The sequence below is a fragment of the Pseudorca crassidens genome, chromosome 4, assembly GCF_039906515.1.
Source record: "Pseudorca crassidens isolate mPseCra1 chromosome 4, mPseCra1.hap1, whole genome shotgun sequence".
NCBI lineage: Eukaryota > Metazoa > Chordata > Mammalia > Artiodactyla > Delphinidae > Pseudorca > Pseudorca crassidens.
Window position 1 is genome coordinate 1605462 of NC_090299.1, and position 20173 is coordinate 1625634.

Here is a 20173-nt window from a genome sequence, read left to right on the forward strand (position 1 = left end):
GGCCATACCTTCCTTGTGCTTCTGCGCCACGTTCTCGGAGCCAGACCTGGGGTCTCAGCTCTGCGGTCCTGCATTCGCTGAGGCTGCCTGAGTGGCCGGGGAGACCGAGGTGGTCTCCCCAAGGTCACAGCCTCGGTTCCCTGACTGCGGAGCTAGCTAGCCCTTTGAATTCAGTGACCAGGAGTTTGCTAATGAGAGGCAGAAACGTTGAAGGGAATCGTTTTGCTGTCTTTCTGGTGGTTTGTTTTTTGATGGATGGGGGGACACATTGGGTAGTTTTGTGTATGAGTTTGAGGTGAAATGGGAATATTCAAGTAGAAAGATGTGTAGCTGGCTTCTGTATTGCGTGAACTTGAGTTTCCAACTTTGACTCACATCTTGCTGTAATCCAGTATTTATAAACCTTTTTACAACGGCGACTCCGCGCTCCCCGCCCCCCGCACACCCGAGCTTTTTTACACGTTGTTTTCTTGATTGCCCACTCCAGGAAATTTTAATGCTGCTTTCACACTGTATGCCCTTTTTATTTGCTATATGCACGTTTATGCTTTGTACATAAAAAGAGGGGGCTTTTTTTCGCCCCCTTTGAGAATGCGTATGTTAATTTTTTAAGTCATCATATTTTGAGGTCTTCTGCATGTCAAGCTTTCTGCTTGCACAAAAATAGGCATGGTACAGGCCCAGGAGCCAGAGTGGAGAGAGTGAGAGACATTCCCTGAGGTTGAAATATAAATGGTAGAAAGGTGGGACTGGAGAGGTAAGCAGGAACTAGATCACAAAAGGTCTCCGGTATTCCTCCACAATAAGGAGTTCAGAAATTATCTTAAGGCCAGGTGGGAAATCACTAAATTGAGTTCTAAGCGGGGAAATTAACAGGGTTAGGTTTGCGTTTTAGAAAAATCACTGTGCTATGAGAAGGATGGTTAGAAAGGTGGACAAAACTAGTGGCTTCAGGACCAGTTAGGAAGAGAGAAAAGGATAGCCTGGACCAGGGTAGTGACTAGTCACTGAATTTGGTAATGGCGATTGCCAGTCATGGCAGTTCTTCACTGGCTGTTTACTTAAAAGCTCTTAGCAAGGTCCATGTCCGGTAGTTTATACCCCTGCCAATTTTTGGAAACGTTTTGGGGTGCTACTCAATGAAAATATGTGCACAGGGTAATTGGTTTGTATGCTGTATAAAAGTGGCTTTGTATGCTCTTGTGTATATGTTACCCAGGGCTCGTTTTGGAATGATTTACGTGCATCTCTCACCGTCCCCAAATCAGGCATTTTTGAGGGATGAGGTGGCTCCCGTAGCATATTACAGGGCTGACTCTGTTATGAGATATAATTCACGTATGCGCTCTTCTAACTTACTTTCTAAGTAGCTTGTTTCCCAGCAGGACTTTGGGAATTTTAGAGCGAGGCATTTCGAGGTTTCCTCTCTGAGGAGGAAGGCCCAGAGCACAGATACCGACTTACTCTGAGGTCCCAGTTCCAGTGTGAGAAAAACATCTGAGGTTAAGTTGGAGGGTGCCACTATAGGGTTATGGAATCTACTTTGGAAGCATTTTTTTTCTCCCGGCATAAATAAGAATTGGCAGGTTTATTGAATACCACATCATGCAGAGTAGGAGAGGCCCGGAAACATTTCAAAATGAGTATTATCAGTAGCCTGCCGGTGCAAAAGAGAAATTGTGACCATCATGCCTTCCTGGTGTATCCTGTAGGGTACATTAACTGTAGAATGTACCTCCAGATAGCTGAGTAAATTAGCTTTCTATATATATTTAGATTTACCGGGCATACACAAATTTAAAATGAAAGAATGCCTGCTAAATGGCATTATTATCTGCTAATGCCTTTTTGTTTTGGAATCATAATTTCTGGTTTTAGGAATGCAACTCAGTTGTCTGTAAGGGTTACTCTAGGTTTGTGATACCACGTCTACTGTTTAGTAGTCTCTACCACTTACAAATCCACCCTGCCAGGTAGTTGTGGTTAGTTCCATTTTGTGTGTCCTGAAGCACAGGAAGGGCAGAGTCACTTGCCCAGGGTCACACAGTTAGTAAGAAGAGACCTAGCATCTGGACCTCACGTTCCGTTGCCTTTGTTCCTTTTGCTGGACTTTGTTATGTCATTCACATTTTTCTGTGGTGGGAAAGCACAGGGCTGGTGTTTCTAGTAGCTTTAAATAGTGAAAATAAAACTTAAAAGTGGGGGATATTGTCTTTATTTTTATGTTTCGTTTTCAAGTAACGTTTGCCCAGGAAGGGTCAGTTATAAATACCCTCAAGAAGCTGAATTTTCAGTGGCCGCAGTGTATTCCTGAGACTCTGGTTACTTTTCGTGAGTCCCCCAACCCCCAACCCAAGGAGGTGGTCTTAGGGCCCGGACGTTTGTCTGTCTGCTGCACCTCCCTTCTTACTTCAGCCAAACTGCTGCTAAATTCTCCTGCTTGCTATAGCAGACCGGTATAAAATTTGCTTTCTTTCTAAGCACCTTCTTGCTATTTTTCAGTTCTTAACTAATATTTAAGAACTTTTTGCTCTGGCCTCTTTTTCCAAGTTGAAAATGCCATGATGATCATCTGTTTTTAAGTCTTCCTTTGTTTCCTTATGGTGACTCTCTCTCTCTCTCTCCCCCCCCCCTCTATCTATATCTATATCTATATCTATATATATTTTTTTTGCGGCACGCGGGCCTCTCACCGTTGTGGCCTCTCCCGTTGCGGAGCACAGGCTCCGGACGCGCAGGCTCAGCAGCCATGGCTCACGGGCCCAGCCTCTCCGTGGCATGTGGGATCTTCCCGGACCGGGGCACGAACCCGTGTCCCCTACATCAGCAGGTGGACTCTCAACCACTGCGCCACCAGGGAAGCCCAAGGTGACTATATTTTTACTTGCAATGTCAGGCTCCAGTTTTCTCATCTCTGAAAGTCATCCTTTTTTCCCCCCTCTCAAAAACACTTTATGCTATCTTTTCTAAGTATCTGCTATCTCTTTCAAGCATCTAATGAGCTTGGTAATTTAATTTCAATGGGAAAAATCATTATTTTTCACCCTGTTTGTCCCAAGTGGTGTGCAAAGAAGAGGGCATGCCCTGATCAGTATTTGACATAGAGTTATGTTTAGCATACTTGTACAGTAGAAGAAATTTAGGGTCAGGAGTGAGAGAAATGTAAGTAACATTTCTTTGAGGTAGGCCTTGAACAATGAGGAGTTCCCCAAAGTGGAATGGGGGTAGGGGAACCTTTGCAGGCAAGGCAACAGCATGTATCAAATTATGGTGCTGTGATAGGAAAGAGCATGGAGTTGATACTGACATCCAGGGTACCTGAAAAGTAAGGTACAGTCAGTTCTGCTTTAAACACTTGTTTGGAAGCATGGATTTGTTCCAGTGGGATTGATACTTTAGGAAACAAGTTGAATATAACGGGAATATTGAGTTTAGTGTGCATAATTTCATCATTGGTAATAGGTAAACAGAAAATTGAACTCAGCTGAACCAAGCCATGTAGACTATATACACTTCAGACATCCACCAGCTATCTCAGTTGACTGTGTGTGCCATGAGCCACACCCTGTGCACGTCTCTTGTTACAACACTCACCCTATTTCCCAATAACTCATGAGCTGCAGACCTGGTTAAGTGCCATAGTTGTAGTATGTATGCATTTCTTAACCATTTAATTTGTCAAACTGTGCTGTCATTTTTGTTAGGTTTTTGTTAGCTTCTTACCGTGTGTGTGTAAGTTTACCATCTTAAGTTTTTGGGTGTTATACCCTTAATTCCACTTTTTCCCGTAAACCCTGTGGACTTTTTGTGTCGTATGGTGATTTTTAGGAAAACATACGTCTGTAACTACAAATGAGGCCGGACCGGTGAGTTGTTGGCTATACACGTGAAGGCAATGGGTTCGATCATTTTGGAACATTTGCAATATTCTTGGGCCTCTTGGAGTCTGGCCGATTTTTTTGAGCTACCACGTGAAGCTTTTAACTTCCTCTGGCCCACTTAATGTTCTTCCTACGGCTTTCCTGCTTTTTCTCTTAGAACGTTCCCAACATTCCCTTTATAATAGGTGCTTGCTGTCCTGGGAGCCAAAGACCATTGACTTAATATTTTACTTTCTAGGGAGAGAGTTGAAGAGAAGAGGATCTGGATTTCACTGCCAAGGTTAATGTCTTTAGAGAATTGGGTTTGGCTAGCCATTTGGTGACTGCATGCATCCATTCATTAGCCAGCGCACTTGTGCAACTGCCTGAATGGAAGGCTGTGCCTTGTGCTACGGAGCTCTGGGGGCAGTGCTATTTGAGACCAGCTCCCCTCTTATGCAGATGAGGGAATTCCCTCTGTGGGGCGCTGCTGGGCTGCCCTTTGCTGTAGGTATAGCAGCATTTATAAGCTTCTGCCTCCCCGCTGCCACCGCCACTACAGTCTGCACGTCGGCTCTGTTTAGTGGCTCTTGGTTTACTCCACACACATACACCCCACCCCAGCCCAGCCCAGGTTCATGATTCAGTAGAAGCAGCTAAGATTCCTAGCTTTGTGCTTGGGTGCCATCCACACAGGCCCAGCATGCCTGCCTCCTGTGAGTTCTAGAGTTGGAGGTTGTTAATGGCCTCAGCACCTGAGGTCAATTTGTCCCCTTGGCCTCTGGTATCTTTTCAACCTCTGGTGGAAAGCTTAGGTTTCCTTCATTATATTACCCTTGCTTCTGGCCCCCAGCAATTGCCTTGTTTGTATCACTGGCCCGCTCCAGAGCCCAGACCACTGTGACTGAAAGAAAATCAGAAGTTAGGGGTCAGAGAGGTGGAGAGGCCACTCGGCTTTGCTTCTGTGCTATGCCAGAGAAACCCTTCTGCAAAGGAGTAGTTATAGGACCAAGTAGGCAGCTTCTGAGCTGCCAAAATTAGTTGGTTGAATTTGGTGTCTATTAATATCCCTCCCAGTTGTGAAAATCCTCCAAATCAATCACTGATACAGCCTCATCAGACGTGGCCGTGAGAGAAGTAAGGTGCCCTTCCCGCCTGCACCCCTCCACCCCCCCGCCCCCAGGCTCCAGGGGTTTCATTGACAAAAGGGTCAACCTAGTATTTGGGGGAAATTGATCATAAACCTGCATGTGAAGCTGTGGAGAAATTTCTAAGAACAGTGTCGCTGAGTAGAGAATGAGCCAAGGTCCTCTTTGGCTGTGTTAGAGTCGTAGGTGTGTCCTGCAGATCCCAGGACATGGTGGAGACTGAGGGTCCCAATACAGGTGAGCTCTTTACAGGTGTTTCTGGGGCTGTACCTACTGCAGAGTGTTTCTGAATACTCGACTAAATCCTATTTAAACTATCTAGGAAAAAAGCATTAGGTGAAGTTTATTTTTTAATTTTTTTGTTGTGGTAAAATATACATAACGTAAAATAGACGATTTATAACCACTTTTAGGTGTTCAGTGGCATTAAGTAAATTCACATTGTTGTGCAACCATCACCATCTATCTCCAGAACTTTTTTCATCTTCCCAGACAGAAACTCTGTATTCATTAAAGGATAACTCCCTGTTCGCCCTTCCCCTAGTCCCTGGCAATCACCATTCTACTTCTCTCTCTGAATTTGATGTCTTGGGACCTCAGATAAGAGGAATTATGCAATGTTTGCCCTTTTGTTTCTTATTTCACTGAGCATAATGTCTTCAGGGTTCATCCGTGTTGCAGCAGGTATCAGAATTTTCTTTTTAAGGCTGAATAATATTCTTTTTACTGTGGATTTTTTTTCTCATCATTTTAAAAAAGCTGAGGTTCGTTCTTAATTCTGGAGCCTTGTACCTCAAGACCTGAATCGCAAACAAAAGTAGAACATCGCTATGCCCAAAGAGCTGTTCTTTTTCTCTAGTAGAAGCAAAAGGCAATCCTTGATGGGCCCTTTGTTTGGAGAAAAGGAAAGAACTTCCCTGAGTGACAAATCACTGAGCAGGGGTGAAGTCTCCTTGGCTCTGGTGCCCCTTTCAGGCTTCTGAGACTGACTGCTTCATCAGGGTCATAAGGTTAATGTGTGAAAGACCCAGTTACTGTCTTTCAGCTTAGTTAGCTGCTTTCTGTTTTTGCCAGATCTAGTCTAGTCCCTGCAAAAACCTCGGGAGATCGGTGGTCGAGGCTGCTGAGCCTGCTTTAGGAATAAATAACTGGGAGAGGGTTGCCCCACTGCCTCAGTGCTGGCTCGTCAACTTCCTTTAAGCCTAAGCAGGAGTGATTAGCCACATCCTGCCAAGTCTTTTCTGGAAATGAATTAAGCCTTGCTGAGAGCCGGAAACATTTGTTCCACTTCTTCCTGGGGCTGAAAGTTTGCTTTGCTCTCATCTAGTAGCACTCACACTTGGAAGAAGAGCTATGGTTTCTGGCTTTTCTGATGTAATCCATATTTATTACTTGATTTATTGATTGTCTTTCCACTTACAGTATATGCTCCAGGAGTGTCTCTCTCTTTTAAAAAATAAATAAATAAATAAATTTATTTATTTATTTATTTATTTGGCTGTGTTGGGTCTTTGTTGCTACGCACGGGCTTTCTCTATTTGCAGTGAGTGGGGGCTACTCTTCGTTGCGGTGCACGGGCTTCTCATTGCAGTGGCTTCTCTTGTGGAGCATGGGCTCTAGGTGCACGGGCCTCAGTAGTTGTGACACGTGGGCTCAGTAGTTGTGGCTCACGGGCTTAGTTGCTCCGCAGCATGTGAGATCTTCCTGGACCAGGGCTTGAACCCGTGTCCCCTCCATTGGCAGGCCAATTCTTAACCACTGCGTCACCAGGGAAGCCCCAGGAATGTCTCTTGTTCGCCATTATATTTCTAGCCCCTGAAGTAGTGTCTGACCAGAGTAGGCACCTGTACATAGTTGCTGAATTACTCAGATGATAGGGTGCCTCCAGGGTGCTGGGAACCTACTGGGCCCTTTGATTTATCATCACGGCTGCAAGGTAAGGGATATTTTTCTGACATTGAAGATGATAAAACTGAGACGTGGAGATCAAGTATTTGTGCAGGGCTCTGGAGCTCATTTGGCCGGTCTCATCATTGCTCTCTATACCATGCACCCTCCTCTGTATAACAAGCAAGACGTTCATATTTTTCTTAAGTACTAAGGTCTGGATGTTGATGTGACAGTGGCATCAAAGTTCATTTAAGAAGCTTTGAAGGGAATTCCCTGGCAGTCCAGTTGTTAGAATTCCGCACTTTCACTGCCTAGGGCTCGGGTTCGATCCCTGGTTGGAGAACTAAGATCCCACAAGCCGCGAGGTGCAGCCAAAATAATAAAAAGGAGAGACGTGACCTAGACTGTTGGTACTAGCCAGTGCCTAATCAGTTGCTGCTAAATTGGCATCACCCTGATGAGATTCTGTAGGATTTAGGCTTTTCTCTGCCTTTACCATGCCAACATGAAGGGGTTGCCCCGGCCACTTCAGTCGGACTCACTCTGCTTGTGTCTCAGAATGGCCATTTATGAGTTTACAGTGAGATCTGCTTTACAGTTGCCCCACAGAATGAGTGAGTGACCCAGTGTGTCTGAGTATCCTCTCCCGGAAGGAAAACGCACAAGGAGCCACCTTAGAATCCAGATTGCCTGGGACTTGTGGAAGCAGTGCTGGGGAGTTTGGTCTCAGATTTTCAGTGAGTGATTATATTAGCCTTGGCTGCCCTGGCTTGTGTGAGGGCTCTGTGTGCCTGCCGTGGGCTGGGCTGGACAGAGCTGCTCACCCAGACATCTCCCTTGGCCTCGCTGCATAGTTGCTGCTTCCTTCTGTCTCTGGTGCACCCCTCCCCTCCCCTTTTCTGCTGACTCTTCCTTTCTTGGCTTGTGGGAAAACTGGTGGGAGATACGGTGACAGAATCCGGCTCTAGTCTAACACTGCCAGTCTGTTTCTAACCATCATGTGTGTAGACGTACACATATAATCACATCCACATAGGCGTCACATATATATGATTACGTGTGTCACACTCCTAACTAGAGTTGGGGGGTATCATCTTTAGTGTCCATAATAGCTTCCTGGGAAGAAAAATCAACCTCTAACAGTAACGTCACAATTGAGTAGACCATTAAATCTGTAAGAACACTGAAGGACTAACCTCACCAACCCCCCTCCCATCTAGTCAGGGGCCTCACGTCTTTCCACTACCTCCAAGCCACACGGCTTTCTTCTTGCTTGGGTTCCTCTAAGTCTCCACGCAGGTCTGCATTCTGACATGTCCAGTTTCCCTTTGGTCCTCAGCGCCCAGGTGCCGCAGTCTCCAGATGCATCTCTGTCTGAAACCCTTGATGGCCCTGCCCCTGGGGTGTGGGTTAGGAGGCCTGTGGGGTTGCGTCACGCCACTGTGTGGCCCTCAGTTCTCACTGCTGACACACTACTTGTCTAGGGCAGATAATTCCTCTCCCCTTCGATGCCCTGCTGCCCACCCGATTTGTTTGTTAAATAAGTCCGGTTACTTTCTGGCCTCATCTTCAGTGTCACTTCCTCCGCGCAGCCCAGCTTGGCCCTCAGTAACAGTTTGGGCCTCCGCTTGCTTGGTAGACAGTGTCCAGCTCCCTGTGGCCGGCTCACTGGCCTCGTTCTGGTTCCCCTGCCTGTTTACTGCTGCTTTCTCCTTGAAATGCCAGCTTTTGTCTAACCGATACCTCCAAGTTCTCCAAGCTTTGTTTCTGGCTTTTTATTCTCTTTACAGGCTTCTTTTTTCTCTACCTGACTCCCCAGATTTTAACACAGATTCTAAAACCTCTACCTCCACCCTAGTTATCTCTCCTCTGAGTTTTTCAGCTACCTTTGGACCTTTCTACTTGGATACCCCACATGCAGCATTTCTAAAACTAAAGCTGGCTACCCTTGACACCTGTTTCTTTTTATCCCTTCTCTAGCCCGGTTTCATGGCATTACTACCATGGAATAACCAGTTAGACACCTTGGCATGGGTTGGTCTCCCCTCACCCTCCTGTCAGAGCTTTCGGGATTCCTGACATCTGGCCTTCTTGACCATTCCCAGTGCCAAGCTCTACCCCAGGTCTTTTCTTAGTGGCAGGGACAACATTTACCACTCCTCTCTCACCTCCAAGCCTTCAGTAAACATGAGCATCTGCTTTGGGCAAGAGGTGAGCTAGGTACAAAGTATCCTCTGTGGCACTTCCATCAAGTGAGGGCATGCTGGGACTTCCCTGGTGGCACAGTGGTTAAGAATCCACCTGCCAATGCACGGGACACAGTTTCGATCCTTGCTCCCAGAAGATCCCACATGCTGTGGAGCAACTAAGCCCGTGCACCACAACTACTGAGCCTGTGCTCTAGAGCCCTCAAGCCACAACTACTGAAGCCTGCACGCCTAGAGCCCGTGCTCCACAACAGGGAAGCCACCACAGTGAGAAGCCACACACTGCAACAAAGAGTAGCCCCCGCTTGCTGGAACTAGAGAAAGCCCGCGTGCAGAAACGGAGACCCAATGCAGCCAAAAATAAATTAAAAGAAAAAAAAAGTGAGATCTTGCTGAATGACTGCAGTTTGCTTTGGAAACCAAGGGGTGGTGGGGCCATTTGCTAAGATGGAGTGCTGGCATGTTAGAAGGAGTTTCTTTCTGGACACACTAAATTTGAGGAACCTGGAAAACATCTGTGTTCCATACTGTTTCTGGAATTAATACATCAGATTCTGGCTTAACTTTGTTTAAGGCTGGGGGGCTTCTGGCATCAGACTGCCCTGGTTTAAATCTAGGCTCTAGTGTTTACTTGGTGTGGACTTCGGGCAAGTCACTTAACCCCTGGTCATCCTTAGCTCCCTTGTGTGTGAAATGGTGATCATAACAGTACGTGCCTCCTTGTTTGGTGAGAGGAGGATTACAGGAGATGGTGCTTGGAAAGTGCTTAGTGTCTTGAACGTAGAAGTGGCCTCTGAGTTTTAGCTATCGTTAGTTTTATTGTTCTGATGACCTCTATTAGCCTGCATGATCCAGAACCCTTTGCAGTTGGCGAGAGCCACTTTTCCCATGACCCCTAGCCTCTCTGTTCACACACTGCACTTCCATGTCCCCAAACTGGTCTGCTGGAAATGCCGCGCCCACCCCCCCCAAACCCCCCTGCATCTTCCTATCTTCCCACCTCCATTCTCTGGTGAAATCCAGCCCCTTGGCAGATTTCCCTAAGGCGGCCAGCCTTCCAACTTTTTATGTCGTCTGACCACTGACCTTTATTATCCCCTAAAGAAAAACACAGATATGGAACAAATTGCTAGTTGGCGTTGGGCATGGGAGGACGTGGCAGAATCTGGAGAATGAGGAAGCTCTGGGAAGCAGCCGCTGGGGCTCAGGAGGCTGGTTTCAGAGAGCAGGGAGGGTGTGCAAGCTGAGGAATGGGGGCCCCTCCAGATGGTTGCAGGACATGTCTTTAATGATCATATTTGAAAACCTAAAAATTAAACAAGTAGGAGGCAAGAGGCTTATGGAGCAACCAAGGTATGTGCATTAAATTATTTCCCTTTGCTCAGCGGACCTATCTCTCCCTCCTCTGTCAGTGACATTTTTATCAGATTTTTCTCAATTCTAAGAGACACCACTGAGATAGATAAGGTTTCCCCCAAAAGCTGCATCATGGCTGTATACTCAAACATAAGATACTTCTTGTGGTTAGCAACAGGAAGTACGGCGGATCTGGGACTATGTGTGATCTGGTCTTGTGAGTCCTAAGTGCCTGTTGAGGTGTTCAGAACACCTGGCTTGAACACCTTCTGTTCAAGCCAGGTGTCCTGTCCTCATCTCGGGTGGTGTTGCATTGGGAAGCATTTGTGCCATTCTCGAGTGAGAGCACCTGTGGGCCAGCCTGAGGGCTGTCAGGAGATGTTGTGCTGTAGGCCACCCGCGAGTCTCCCTGGAGAGAGTGACACGGTGAAGAGATAACTCTCTAAACCACTGAGTGGATAATGGGAGATGGGGGGCATGCACGGATGCAGACCACCATGTGCTGGAGAAAGAGGCTCAGCTGGCTGGGCAGTCCTTTTATCTTTATTTTTTTAATCTTTTTCAAATTTTATTTAATCTATTTTTTTATATAGCAGATTCTTATTAGTTATCCATTTTATACGTATTAGTGTGTATATGTCAATCCTAATCTCACAATTCATGACGCTACCACCACCCCCGCCGCCACTTTTCCCCCTTGGTGTTGATACGTTTTTTCTCTACTTCTGTGTCTCAGTTTCTGCCCTGCAAACTGGATCTGTACCAGTTTTCTAGGTTCCACATATATGCATTAATATACGGTATTTGTTTTTCTCTTTCTGACTTACTCCACTCTGTTTGACAGTCTCTGGATTCATCCATGTCTCTACAAATGACCCAATTTCATTCCTTTTTATGGCTGAGTAATATTCCATCGTATGTATGTACCACATCTTTATCCATTTGTCTGTCAGTGGGCATTTAGTTTGCTTCCATGACCTGGCTATTGTAAATAGTGCTGCAGTGAACATTGGGGTGTATGTGTCTTTTTAAATTATGGTTTTCTCTGGGTATATGCCCAGTAGTGGGATTGCTGGGTCATATGGTAATTCTGTTTTTAGTTTTTTAAGGAACCTCCATAGTGGCTGTATCAATTTACATTCCCACCAACAGTGCAAGAGGGTTCCCTTTTCTCCACACCCTCTCCAGCATTTGTTGTTTGTGGATTTTCTGATGATGCCCATTCTAACCGGTGTGAGGTGTAGTTTTGATTTGCATTTCTCTAATAATTAGTGATGTTGAGTAGCTTTTCATGTGCTTCTTGATCATCTGTATGTCCTCTTTGGATAAATGTCTATTTAGTCCTTCTGCCCATTTTTGGATTGGGTTGTTTGTTTTTTTGATAATGAGCTGCTTGAGCTGTTTATATATTTTGGAGATTAATCCTTTGTCCGTTGATTCATTTGCAAATATTTTCTCCCATTCTGAGGTTGTCTTTTCTTCTTGTTTGTAGTTTCCTTTGCTTTGCAAAAGGTTTTAAGTTTCATTAGGTCCCATTTGTTTATTTTTGTTTTTATTTCCATTACTCGAGGAGGTGGATCAAAAAACATCTTGCTGTGATTTATGTCAGAGTATTCTTCCTATGTTTTCCTCTAAGAGTTTTATGGTGTCTGGCCTTACATTTAGGTCTTTAATCCATTTTGAGTTTTTTGTGTGTGTATGGTGTTAGGGAGTGTTCTAATTTCATTCTTTTACATTTAGCTGTCGAGTTTTCCTTATTGAAGGAAACCACTTATTGAAGAGGTCGCCTTTTCTCCATTGTATATTCTTGCCTCCTTTGTCAAGGATTAGTTGACCATATGTGTGTGGGTTTATCTCTGGGCTTTCTCTCCTGTTCCATTGATCTATATTCCTGTTTTTGTGCCAGTACCATACTGTCTTGATTACTGTAGCTTTGTAGTATAGTCTGAAGTTAGGGAGTCTGATTCCTCCAGCTCCATTTTTTCCCCTCAAGACTGCTTTGGCTATTCGGGGTCTTTTGTGTCTCCATACAAATTTTAAGATTTTTGGTCTAATTCTGTAAAAAATGCCATTGGTAATTTGTTAGGGATGGCATTGAATCTGTAAATTGCTTTGTGTAGTATAGTCATTTTCACAGTATTGATTCTTCCAATCCAAGAACATGGTATATTTCTCCATCTGTTTGTATCATCTTTGATTTCTTTCATCGTTGTCTTATACTTTTCTGCATACAGGTCTTTTTTCTCCCTAGGTAGGTTTATTCCTAGGTGTTTTATTCTTTTTGTTGCAGTGGTAAGTGGGGGTGTTTTCTTAATTTCTCTTTAAGATTTTTCATCATTAGTGTATAGGAATGCAGGAGATTTCTGTGTATTAATTTTGTATCCTGCTACTTTACCAAATTCATTGATTAGCTCTAGTAGTTTTCTAGTGGCATCTTTAGGATTCTTTATGTATAGTATCATGTCATCTGCATACAGTGACAGTTTTACTTTTTCTTTTCCAATTTGTATTCCTTTTATTTCTTTTTCTTCTGTGATTGCCGTGGCTTGGACTTCCAAAACTATGTTGCATAACAGTGGTGAGAGTGGACATCCTTCTCTTGTTCCTGATCTTAGAGGAAATGCTTTCTGTTTTTCACCATTGAGAATGATGTTTGCTCTGGGTTTGTCGTATATGGCCTTTACTATGTTGAGGTAGGTTCCCTTTATGCCCACTTTCTGGAGAGTTTTTATCATAAATGGGTGTTGAATTTTGTCAAAAGCTTTTTCTGCATCTATTGAGATGATCATAGGGTTTTTACCCTTCAATTTGTTAATATGGTGTATCCCATTGATTGATTTGCATATATTGAAGAATCCTTGCATCCTTGGGATAAATCCCACTTGATCATGGTGTATGATCCTTTTAATGTGTTGTTGGATTCTGTTTGCTAGTATTTTGTTGAGGATTTTTGCATGTATATTTGTCAGTGATATTGGTCTGTAATTTCCTTTTTTTGTAGCGTCTTTGTCTGGTTTTGGTATCAGGGTGATGGTGGCCTCATAGAATGAGTTTGGGAGTGTTCCTTCCTCTGCAATTTTTGGGAAGAGTTTGAGAAGGATGGGTGTTAGCTCTTCTCTAAATGTTTGATAGAATTCACCTGTGAAGCCATCTGGTCCTGGACTTTTGTTTGTTGGAAGATTTTTAATCACAGTTTCAATTTCATTAGTTGTGATTAGTCTGTTCATATTTTCTAATTCTTCCTGTTTCAACATTTTTTTTGTTTTTTTTTTTTGCGGTACGCGGGCCTCTCACTGTTGTGGCCTCTCCTGTTGCGGAGCACAGGCTCCAGCCCCGCAGGCTCAGTGGCCATGGTTCAAGGGCCTAACCGTTCCGCAGCATGTGGGATCTTCCCAGACCGGGGCACGAACCCGAGTCCCCTGCATCGGCAGGCGGACTCTCAACCACTGCGCCAACAGGGAAGCCCCCTGGTTCGATCTTGAACGTTTATACCTTTCTAAGAATTTGTCCCTTTCTTCCAGGTTGTCCATCTTATTGGCATAGAGTTACTTGTAGTAGTCTCTTAGGATGCTTTGTATTTCTGTGGTGTCTGTTGTAACTTCTCCTTTTTCATTTCTAACTTTATTGATTTGAGTCCTCTCTCTCTTTTTCTTGATGAGTCTGGCTAATGGTTTATCAGTTTTGTTTATCTTCTCAAAGAATCAGCTTTTAGTTTTATTGAACTTTACTGTTGTTTTCTTTGTTTCTATTTCATTTATTTCTGCTCTGATCTTTATGATTTTTTTCCTTCTACTAACTTCGGGTTTTGTTTGTTCTTTATTTAGTTTCTTTAGGTGTAAAGTTAGATTGTTTATTTGAGATTTTTCTTGTTTCCTCAGGTAGGCTTGTATTGCTATAAACTTACCTCTTAGAACTGCTTTTGCTGCATCCCATAGGTTTTGGATCATCGTGTTTTCGTTGTCATTTGTCTCTAGGTAGTTTCTGATTTCCTCTTTGATTTCTTCAGTGATCTCTTGGTTATTTAGTAACGTACTGTTTAGCCTTCATGTGTTTGTGTTTTTTACATTTTTTTCCCTGTAATTGATTTCTAATCTCATGGTGTGGTCAGAAAAGATGCTTGATATGATTTCAGTTTTCTTTACTGAGACTTGATTTGTGACCCAAGACGTGATCTATCCTGGAGATTGTTCTGTGCGCACTTGAGAAGAAAGTGTAATCTGCTATTTTCGGATGGAATGTGCTATAAATATCAATTAAATCTATCTGGTCTGTTGTGTCATTTAAAGCTTGTGTTTCCTTATTAATTTTCTGTTTGGATGATCTGTCCATTGGTGTAAGTGAGGTGTTGAAGTCCCCCACTATTATTGTGTTACTGTCAATTTCCTCTTTTATGGCTGTTAGCAGTTGCCTTATGTATTGAGGTGCTCCTGTGTTGGGTGCATATGTGTTTATAATTGATATGTCTTCTTGGATTGATTCCTTCATCATTATGTAGTGTCTTTCCTTGTTTCTTGTAACATTCTTTATTTTAAAGTCTGTTTTATCTGATATGAGTATTGCTATTCCAGCTTTGTTGTGATTTCCATTTGCATGGAGTATCTTTTTCCATCCCCTCAACTTTCAGTCTGTCTGTGTCCCTAGGTCTGAAGTGGGTCTCTTGTAGACAGCATATATTTGGGTCTTGTTTTTGTATCCATTCAGCGAGCCTGTGTCTTTTGGTTGGAGCATTTAATCCATTCACGTTTAGGGTAATTATTGCTAGGTATGTTCCTGTTACCATTTTCTTAATTGTTATGGGTTTGCTTGTGTAGGTCCTTTTCTTCTCTTGTGTTTCCCAGTTAGAGAAGTTCCTTTAGCATTTGTTGTAGAGCTGGTTTGGTGGTACTGAATTCTCTTAGCTTTTTTTTTTTTTTTTTTTTTTTTGCGGTACACGGGCCTCTCACTGTTGTGGCCTCTCCCGTTGCGGAGCACAGGCTCCGGATGCGCAGGCTCAGCGGCCATGGCTCACGGGCCTAGCCGCTCCGTGGCATGTGGGATCTTCCCGGACCAGGGCACGAACCCGTGTCCCCTGCATTGGCAGACGGATTCTTAACCACTGCACCGCCAGGGAAGCCCTCTCTTAGCTTTTACTTGTCTGTAAAGCTTTGATTTCTCCATCGAATCTGAATGAGATCCTTGCCTGGTAGAGTAATCTTGGTTGTAGATTCTTCCCTTTTATCACTTTAAATATGTCATGCCCCTCCCTTCTGGCTTGTAGAGTTTCTGCTGAGAAATCAGCTCTTAACCTTATGGGAGTTCCCTTGTATGTTACTTGTTGTTTTTGCTTTGTTGCTTTCAGTAATTTTTCTTTGTCTTTAATTTTTGTCAGTTTGATTGCTATGTGTCTTGGCATGTTTTTCCTTGGGTTTATCCTGCCTGGGACTCTCTGAGCTTCCTGGACTTGGGTGGCTACTTCCTTTCCCATGTCAGGGAAGTTTTCAACTATAATCTCTTCAAATATTTTCTCAGGTCCTTTCTCTCTCTTCTCCTTCTGGGACCCCTATACTGCGAATGTTGTTGTGTTTAATGTTGTCCCAGAGGTCTCTTAGGCTGTCTTGATTTCTTTTCATTCTTTTTTCTTTATACTGTTCCACAGCAGTGAATTCCACCATTCTGTTTTCCAGGTCACTTATCCGTTCTTCTGCCTCAGTTATTCTGTGATTGATTCCTTGTAGTGTATTTTTCATTTTAGTTATTGTATTGTCCATCTCTTGTTTGTTTGGTCTTTAATTCTTATAGATCTTTGTTAAACATTTCTTGCATCTTCTCAATCTTTGCCTCCATGCTTTTTCTGAGATCCTGGATCATTTTCACTATCATTATACTGAATTCTTTTTCTGGAAGGTTGCGTATCTCCACTTCATTTAGTTGTTTTTGTGGGGTTTTATCTTGTTCCTTAATCTGGTACATAGCCCTCTGCCTTTTCATCTTGTCTGTCTTCCTGTGAATGAGGTTTTTGTTCCACAGGCTGCAGGATTGTAGTTTTTGTTGCTTCTGATGTCTGCTCTCTGCTGGATGAGGCTATCTGGGCAGTCCCATTAATGTGTCTTCTCCTGGCAAACCTCCTCTGGCCTCTCCTTGTCCTCCTGGTTTCTTTTGCACCTGGCTCATATGCCCCAGTTACCACAGCTGAGCTGCCTGCCAGCAGCCACCCCGAGATAGGAGCTGGTGGCTGGATTTATTCATCGCTGTATTCCGGGGAAGGAGCCATACTGATAAGTGAATGAGGTGGGGAGATGTGCAGTCCTGGGTTCTTTTTTAAAGCTGGATTGGGTGCAGTGTTGCACAGCACTTTAGGGCTTGAGCAAAGGGGTGGAGCTGTTCAGTGGGCGGTACATTTGGAGAGACTGCAAGGCTGGTGCTGGCAGAACAAGTCAGTGATACCCACCCACAGTCCTTGAGCCTTTAAAACTGTGCACACTGGTACAGGTGCTCTTTGCATTAACTCCTGTAATCCTCACACAACCATTGAGGTGGGTGCTATCTTGTTCTATAGATAAGGAAGTAAGGCACAGAGAAGTTCAGTGTTTCGCCCGAGGTCACAAGTAGGGGTTATGGAAGCCTGACCCCTGTCCAAGCTGTCTGGCTCTGGAGAAGTGCTCTAACTGTAAGGCCAGCTTGCCTCCACAGGCAATGCTTAGGAGTTAGGACGTGATGGGGAACCAGGGAAAGGCTGTGGGGGTCGGCTGTATGTTTTAGAGAGACGCGTTGGCAGTAGGGTAGAAGGATACCAGGAGATGGGCAGTCGTTTGGAGGAGGTAGCGGCACTGGAGATGAGAAGAAAGATGGGTTTGAGAGTGGTCCTGCATTAATTTCGCTCAGATACGACTAGTTCTCCCCAGCTCCGAGGCCATTGTCCTAGGCCATTGGGTTCCCATGTTGTAGCCTCTGGAGCAGAACCGTCAGAATTGCCTAGGAGTGCAGAGTTTTGAGCCCCATCCCAGACCTGCTGAATCAGAATCTAGTTTAACAAGCCCTCCAGGTGAGCCTGACGTCCAAGCCACTATCACCCAGGACCAGGTGACCAGAGCCTTCTCCTTGCTTTGACTCTGCTCTGGTCCCTCAGCCTTGCCCTGAGCTCAGGCCCTCCCCCACTAGAAGCCCTTCTACACGGGTTACACCCTGACTCCTGGCTTCACGTTTTTGCTTCTCATTTGCTGCTTTATCCACTACATCCCTGAACACTGATATATCGTGGTTAGTTGTCACCTTCCAGTGGGCCCTGAGTGAATGCAAGGGCCTCTCATTCTCCAGTAGCCTCCGCATCTGCTGCCTTCTCTGCTCTTCCTGGAACCTGCTTGGCTTCCCAATTCACAGTTTCTAGGTTTTTGTCTACTCGTGTTGCCAGTGACAGAAGTCTCAGCTGGGCACACAGGGTGGATCAGGGTTGGTGGCTCTCATCTGCTCCCCTAAATTATCAGCTCCTCCAGAGAGCAACAGTTCCCAGTCATTGGGAAGAGGCCGAGGCTCTGGGCTCTGGACTGGCCTGGGAAGCTCTGTTCCTTCCTGGTTGCTAGGTGTTGGTGAGGTCACGTGTAAGCAGTTCTGATTCTCTTGTCTTTTCCCAGAAGCTAGTACAGGACTGTGCAGGAGGGTGTTCTTTTGTTTTGGTTTTGTTTGTTTGTTTGTTTTGTGGGGTGGAGGGGTTTCCATTTGTTTATTGATCTTCTCCTCATTACTCCAGAGAGGATTCAAGATGGGAGGGGGCTTCAGCATCACCCACCCTCCCAGTCGGCAGGGATCCTCAGAGCATGTGCAGTGAGGCACGGTCACTGTATCCTGGGAAGCTAGGAACTGAAGGCTGTGAGCTCTGGGTCCCTAGCCTCGCACGGTCAAAGTAATGGCACAGTACCCGCTTTGCTAAGCCTGAGTGAGGCAAGCCGCATCTGCGCAGATTGCGCGAGAGGGCTCAGGATTTCTCCTTTCTAACTGAGACACCAGGGCTCTGTCCCCTCTGCCTGCTCCCTCAGCGGGTCACAGAACATCACCATGCTGGCTGCCTGGGTTTAACCAGAGCGAATCATGCAATGACCAGCAGCTGGCTGGGGCCCTGCCATTTGCACTGTCTCCTAGCACAGCCTGGTGGGGCGGGGGTGGGCACAAGCTTGGACAAAGGCCAGAGCCTATCTTTCAACTGGGCCTCACAGGGGCAAGTCCAGACAGGCAGGGAGGGTGCCATGGGCTGAGGAGAATCTGTGGGGGTTTCAACGGCCAGAAAGGAGGGCAAGAGGTGGCATAATGTTTCCAACTGCAGGCTTTGGGGTCAGGTAGTCCTGTATTTTACAAGAATGCTTACTTCCTAAGAAGAACGTGGATTAAGGACATAAATTGCATTAAGTGTTCAGCAAAGCACGCAGCTGACAGAAAAGACCAGTAAATGATTGAACTGAGCTTTGCTGTCGATGATGCAGGGGGCAGCATTTATCAACTTGATGATCTTTGTTTTTCAGGGCTTGAAGATACTGGAAGTCTGTTTGGCTACAAATTCCTATGCTAGCTAGAGGATGAGTAATGAGCAGGCATGAGAGGTTGAGCATTCAGCTTCTCTGCAAATCCTGGTATAGATCACCTTCTCCTCTATAGGTTGGAACCACAGAGCACAATGAGTACGGTGAGTTTTGTAAGTTCATGAATTTTATTTTTTCAGGCTAAACAATTACTTCACCCCTTGTGTACCCTAATGAGAGCACCGTAAGGGTGTTTCTAAGTAACCCTGGTTCTTACAGGAGTGTGCACAGGACCTTCTGGTAGTCGCACCAACCTGCTTGTCTTAGGTCAGAGTCCAGTGTTCTGGGTGGTGCCCTAAAGACAGAAGGCTGAGGATGGTTGAGGGTTTTGAAGTTTTATACCTCCAGAGCAGCTGTCAGTGTCCCAGAAATATTAGGGCTCTGGTTTATTTAATTATTTACAGCCCAATCTTCCGTTTTTCCTTCTATTTCTTTTCCCTGTGTAGTTCTTGGTCCAATGTGAGCATCGGTAGCGGTAATAATCCTTGGTGAGTTTTCTTAGGGTCAGTGACCAAAGTTGGTAAGTCATTGTAACTCCTGTTTAGAGCTTTTATCAGACTGCAGGGGCAGCTCTGGTTTGGTGTAACCCAGATGTCACCTGGAGCCCCTTGAGTCCGGAGAGTGCCTGAAGGTCCCCCTCCCCACTTTACTCCCTACTAACAGGGCTGCTCATATGATCTAAACTCAAAACAGCTGTTTTCTGAGATAGTGCATTCACATCAGGTGGACCAGATGTGAAACTCATACTCTTTTTCCAGGTTCCAGAAGTGCTGTGAATGGTGTTGGGTGGGGGGTGCAGGATAAGGCTGAAAAAACGGTTCCCAGGGTGATAGAAACAGTGGTAGAAATCCTGTAGACTCTGTTCACCGACCCCCACCCCCTCCCCTTGGCCCATCCCTTCTGACCACTCCTGGCCCCCACTGTGTTCCAGACCCACCGTTGACGTTCATACACAAAAGGGCCTTTGTTTCGCTGGAGCTATCTTTTTAAAGGGCAGGTGACCTCCCATCTTGGTCCCGTATCTGCAGGTTGCCACCACAGTTCACCTTAAGGAAACCTCCTAAGCCTGGGCACCTCACCTCTGAAACCCACGCTCTGCCCAGGCAGGACCTGAACAGACTGAGCAGTGTAGCCTCTTATAAGAGTGTGTGAAGAATTTGGTTAAA

At 45.1% G+C, this 20173-nt stretch overlaps 1 protein-coding gene across 5 annotated transcripts in view; it reads left to right on the top strand.

The window, feature by feature from the left end:
* RNF4 (ring finger protein 4) overlaps window positions 1–20173 on the top strand; it is a 42930-nt gene that overhangs the window by 949 nt on the left and 21808 nt on the right. For 4 of the 5 annotated variants that reach the window (XM_067734888.1, XM_067734886.1, XM_067734890.1 and 1 more), the window contains exon 2: window positions 18951–19111. In XM_067734888.1, coding sequence (XP_067590989.1) covers window positions 19103–19111 — 9 coding nt within the window. In that variant the 5' untranslated portion in view covers window positions 18951–19102. Of the gene's footprint in view, window positions 1–4119; window positions 4162–18950; window positions 19112–20173 lie in introns of all 5 variants that reach the window. The other variant, XM_067734889.1, reaches the window with a different exon arrangement.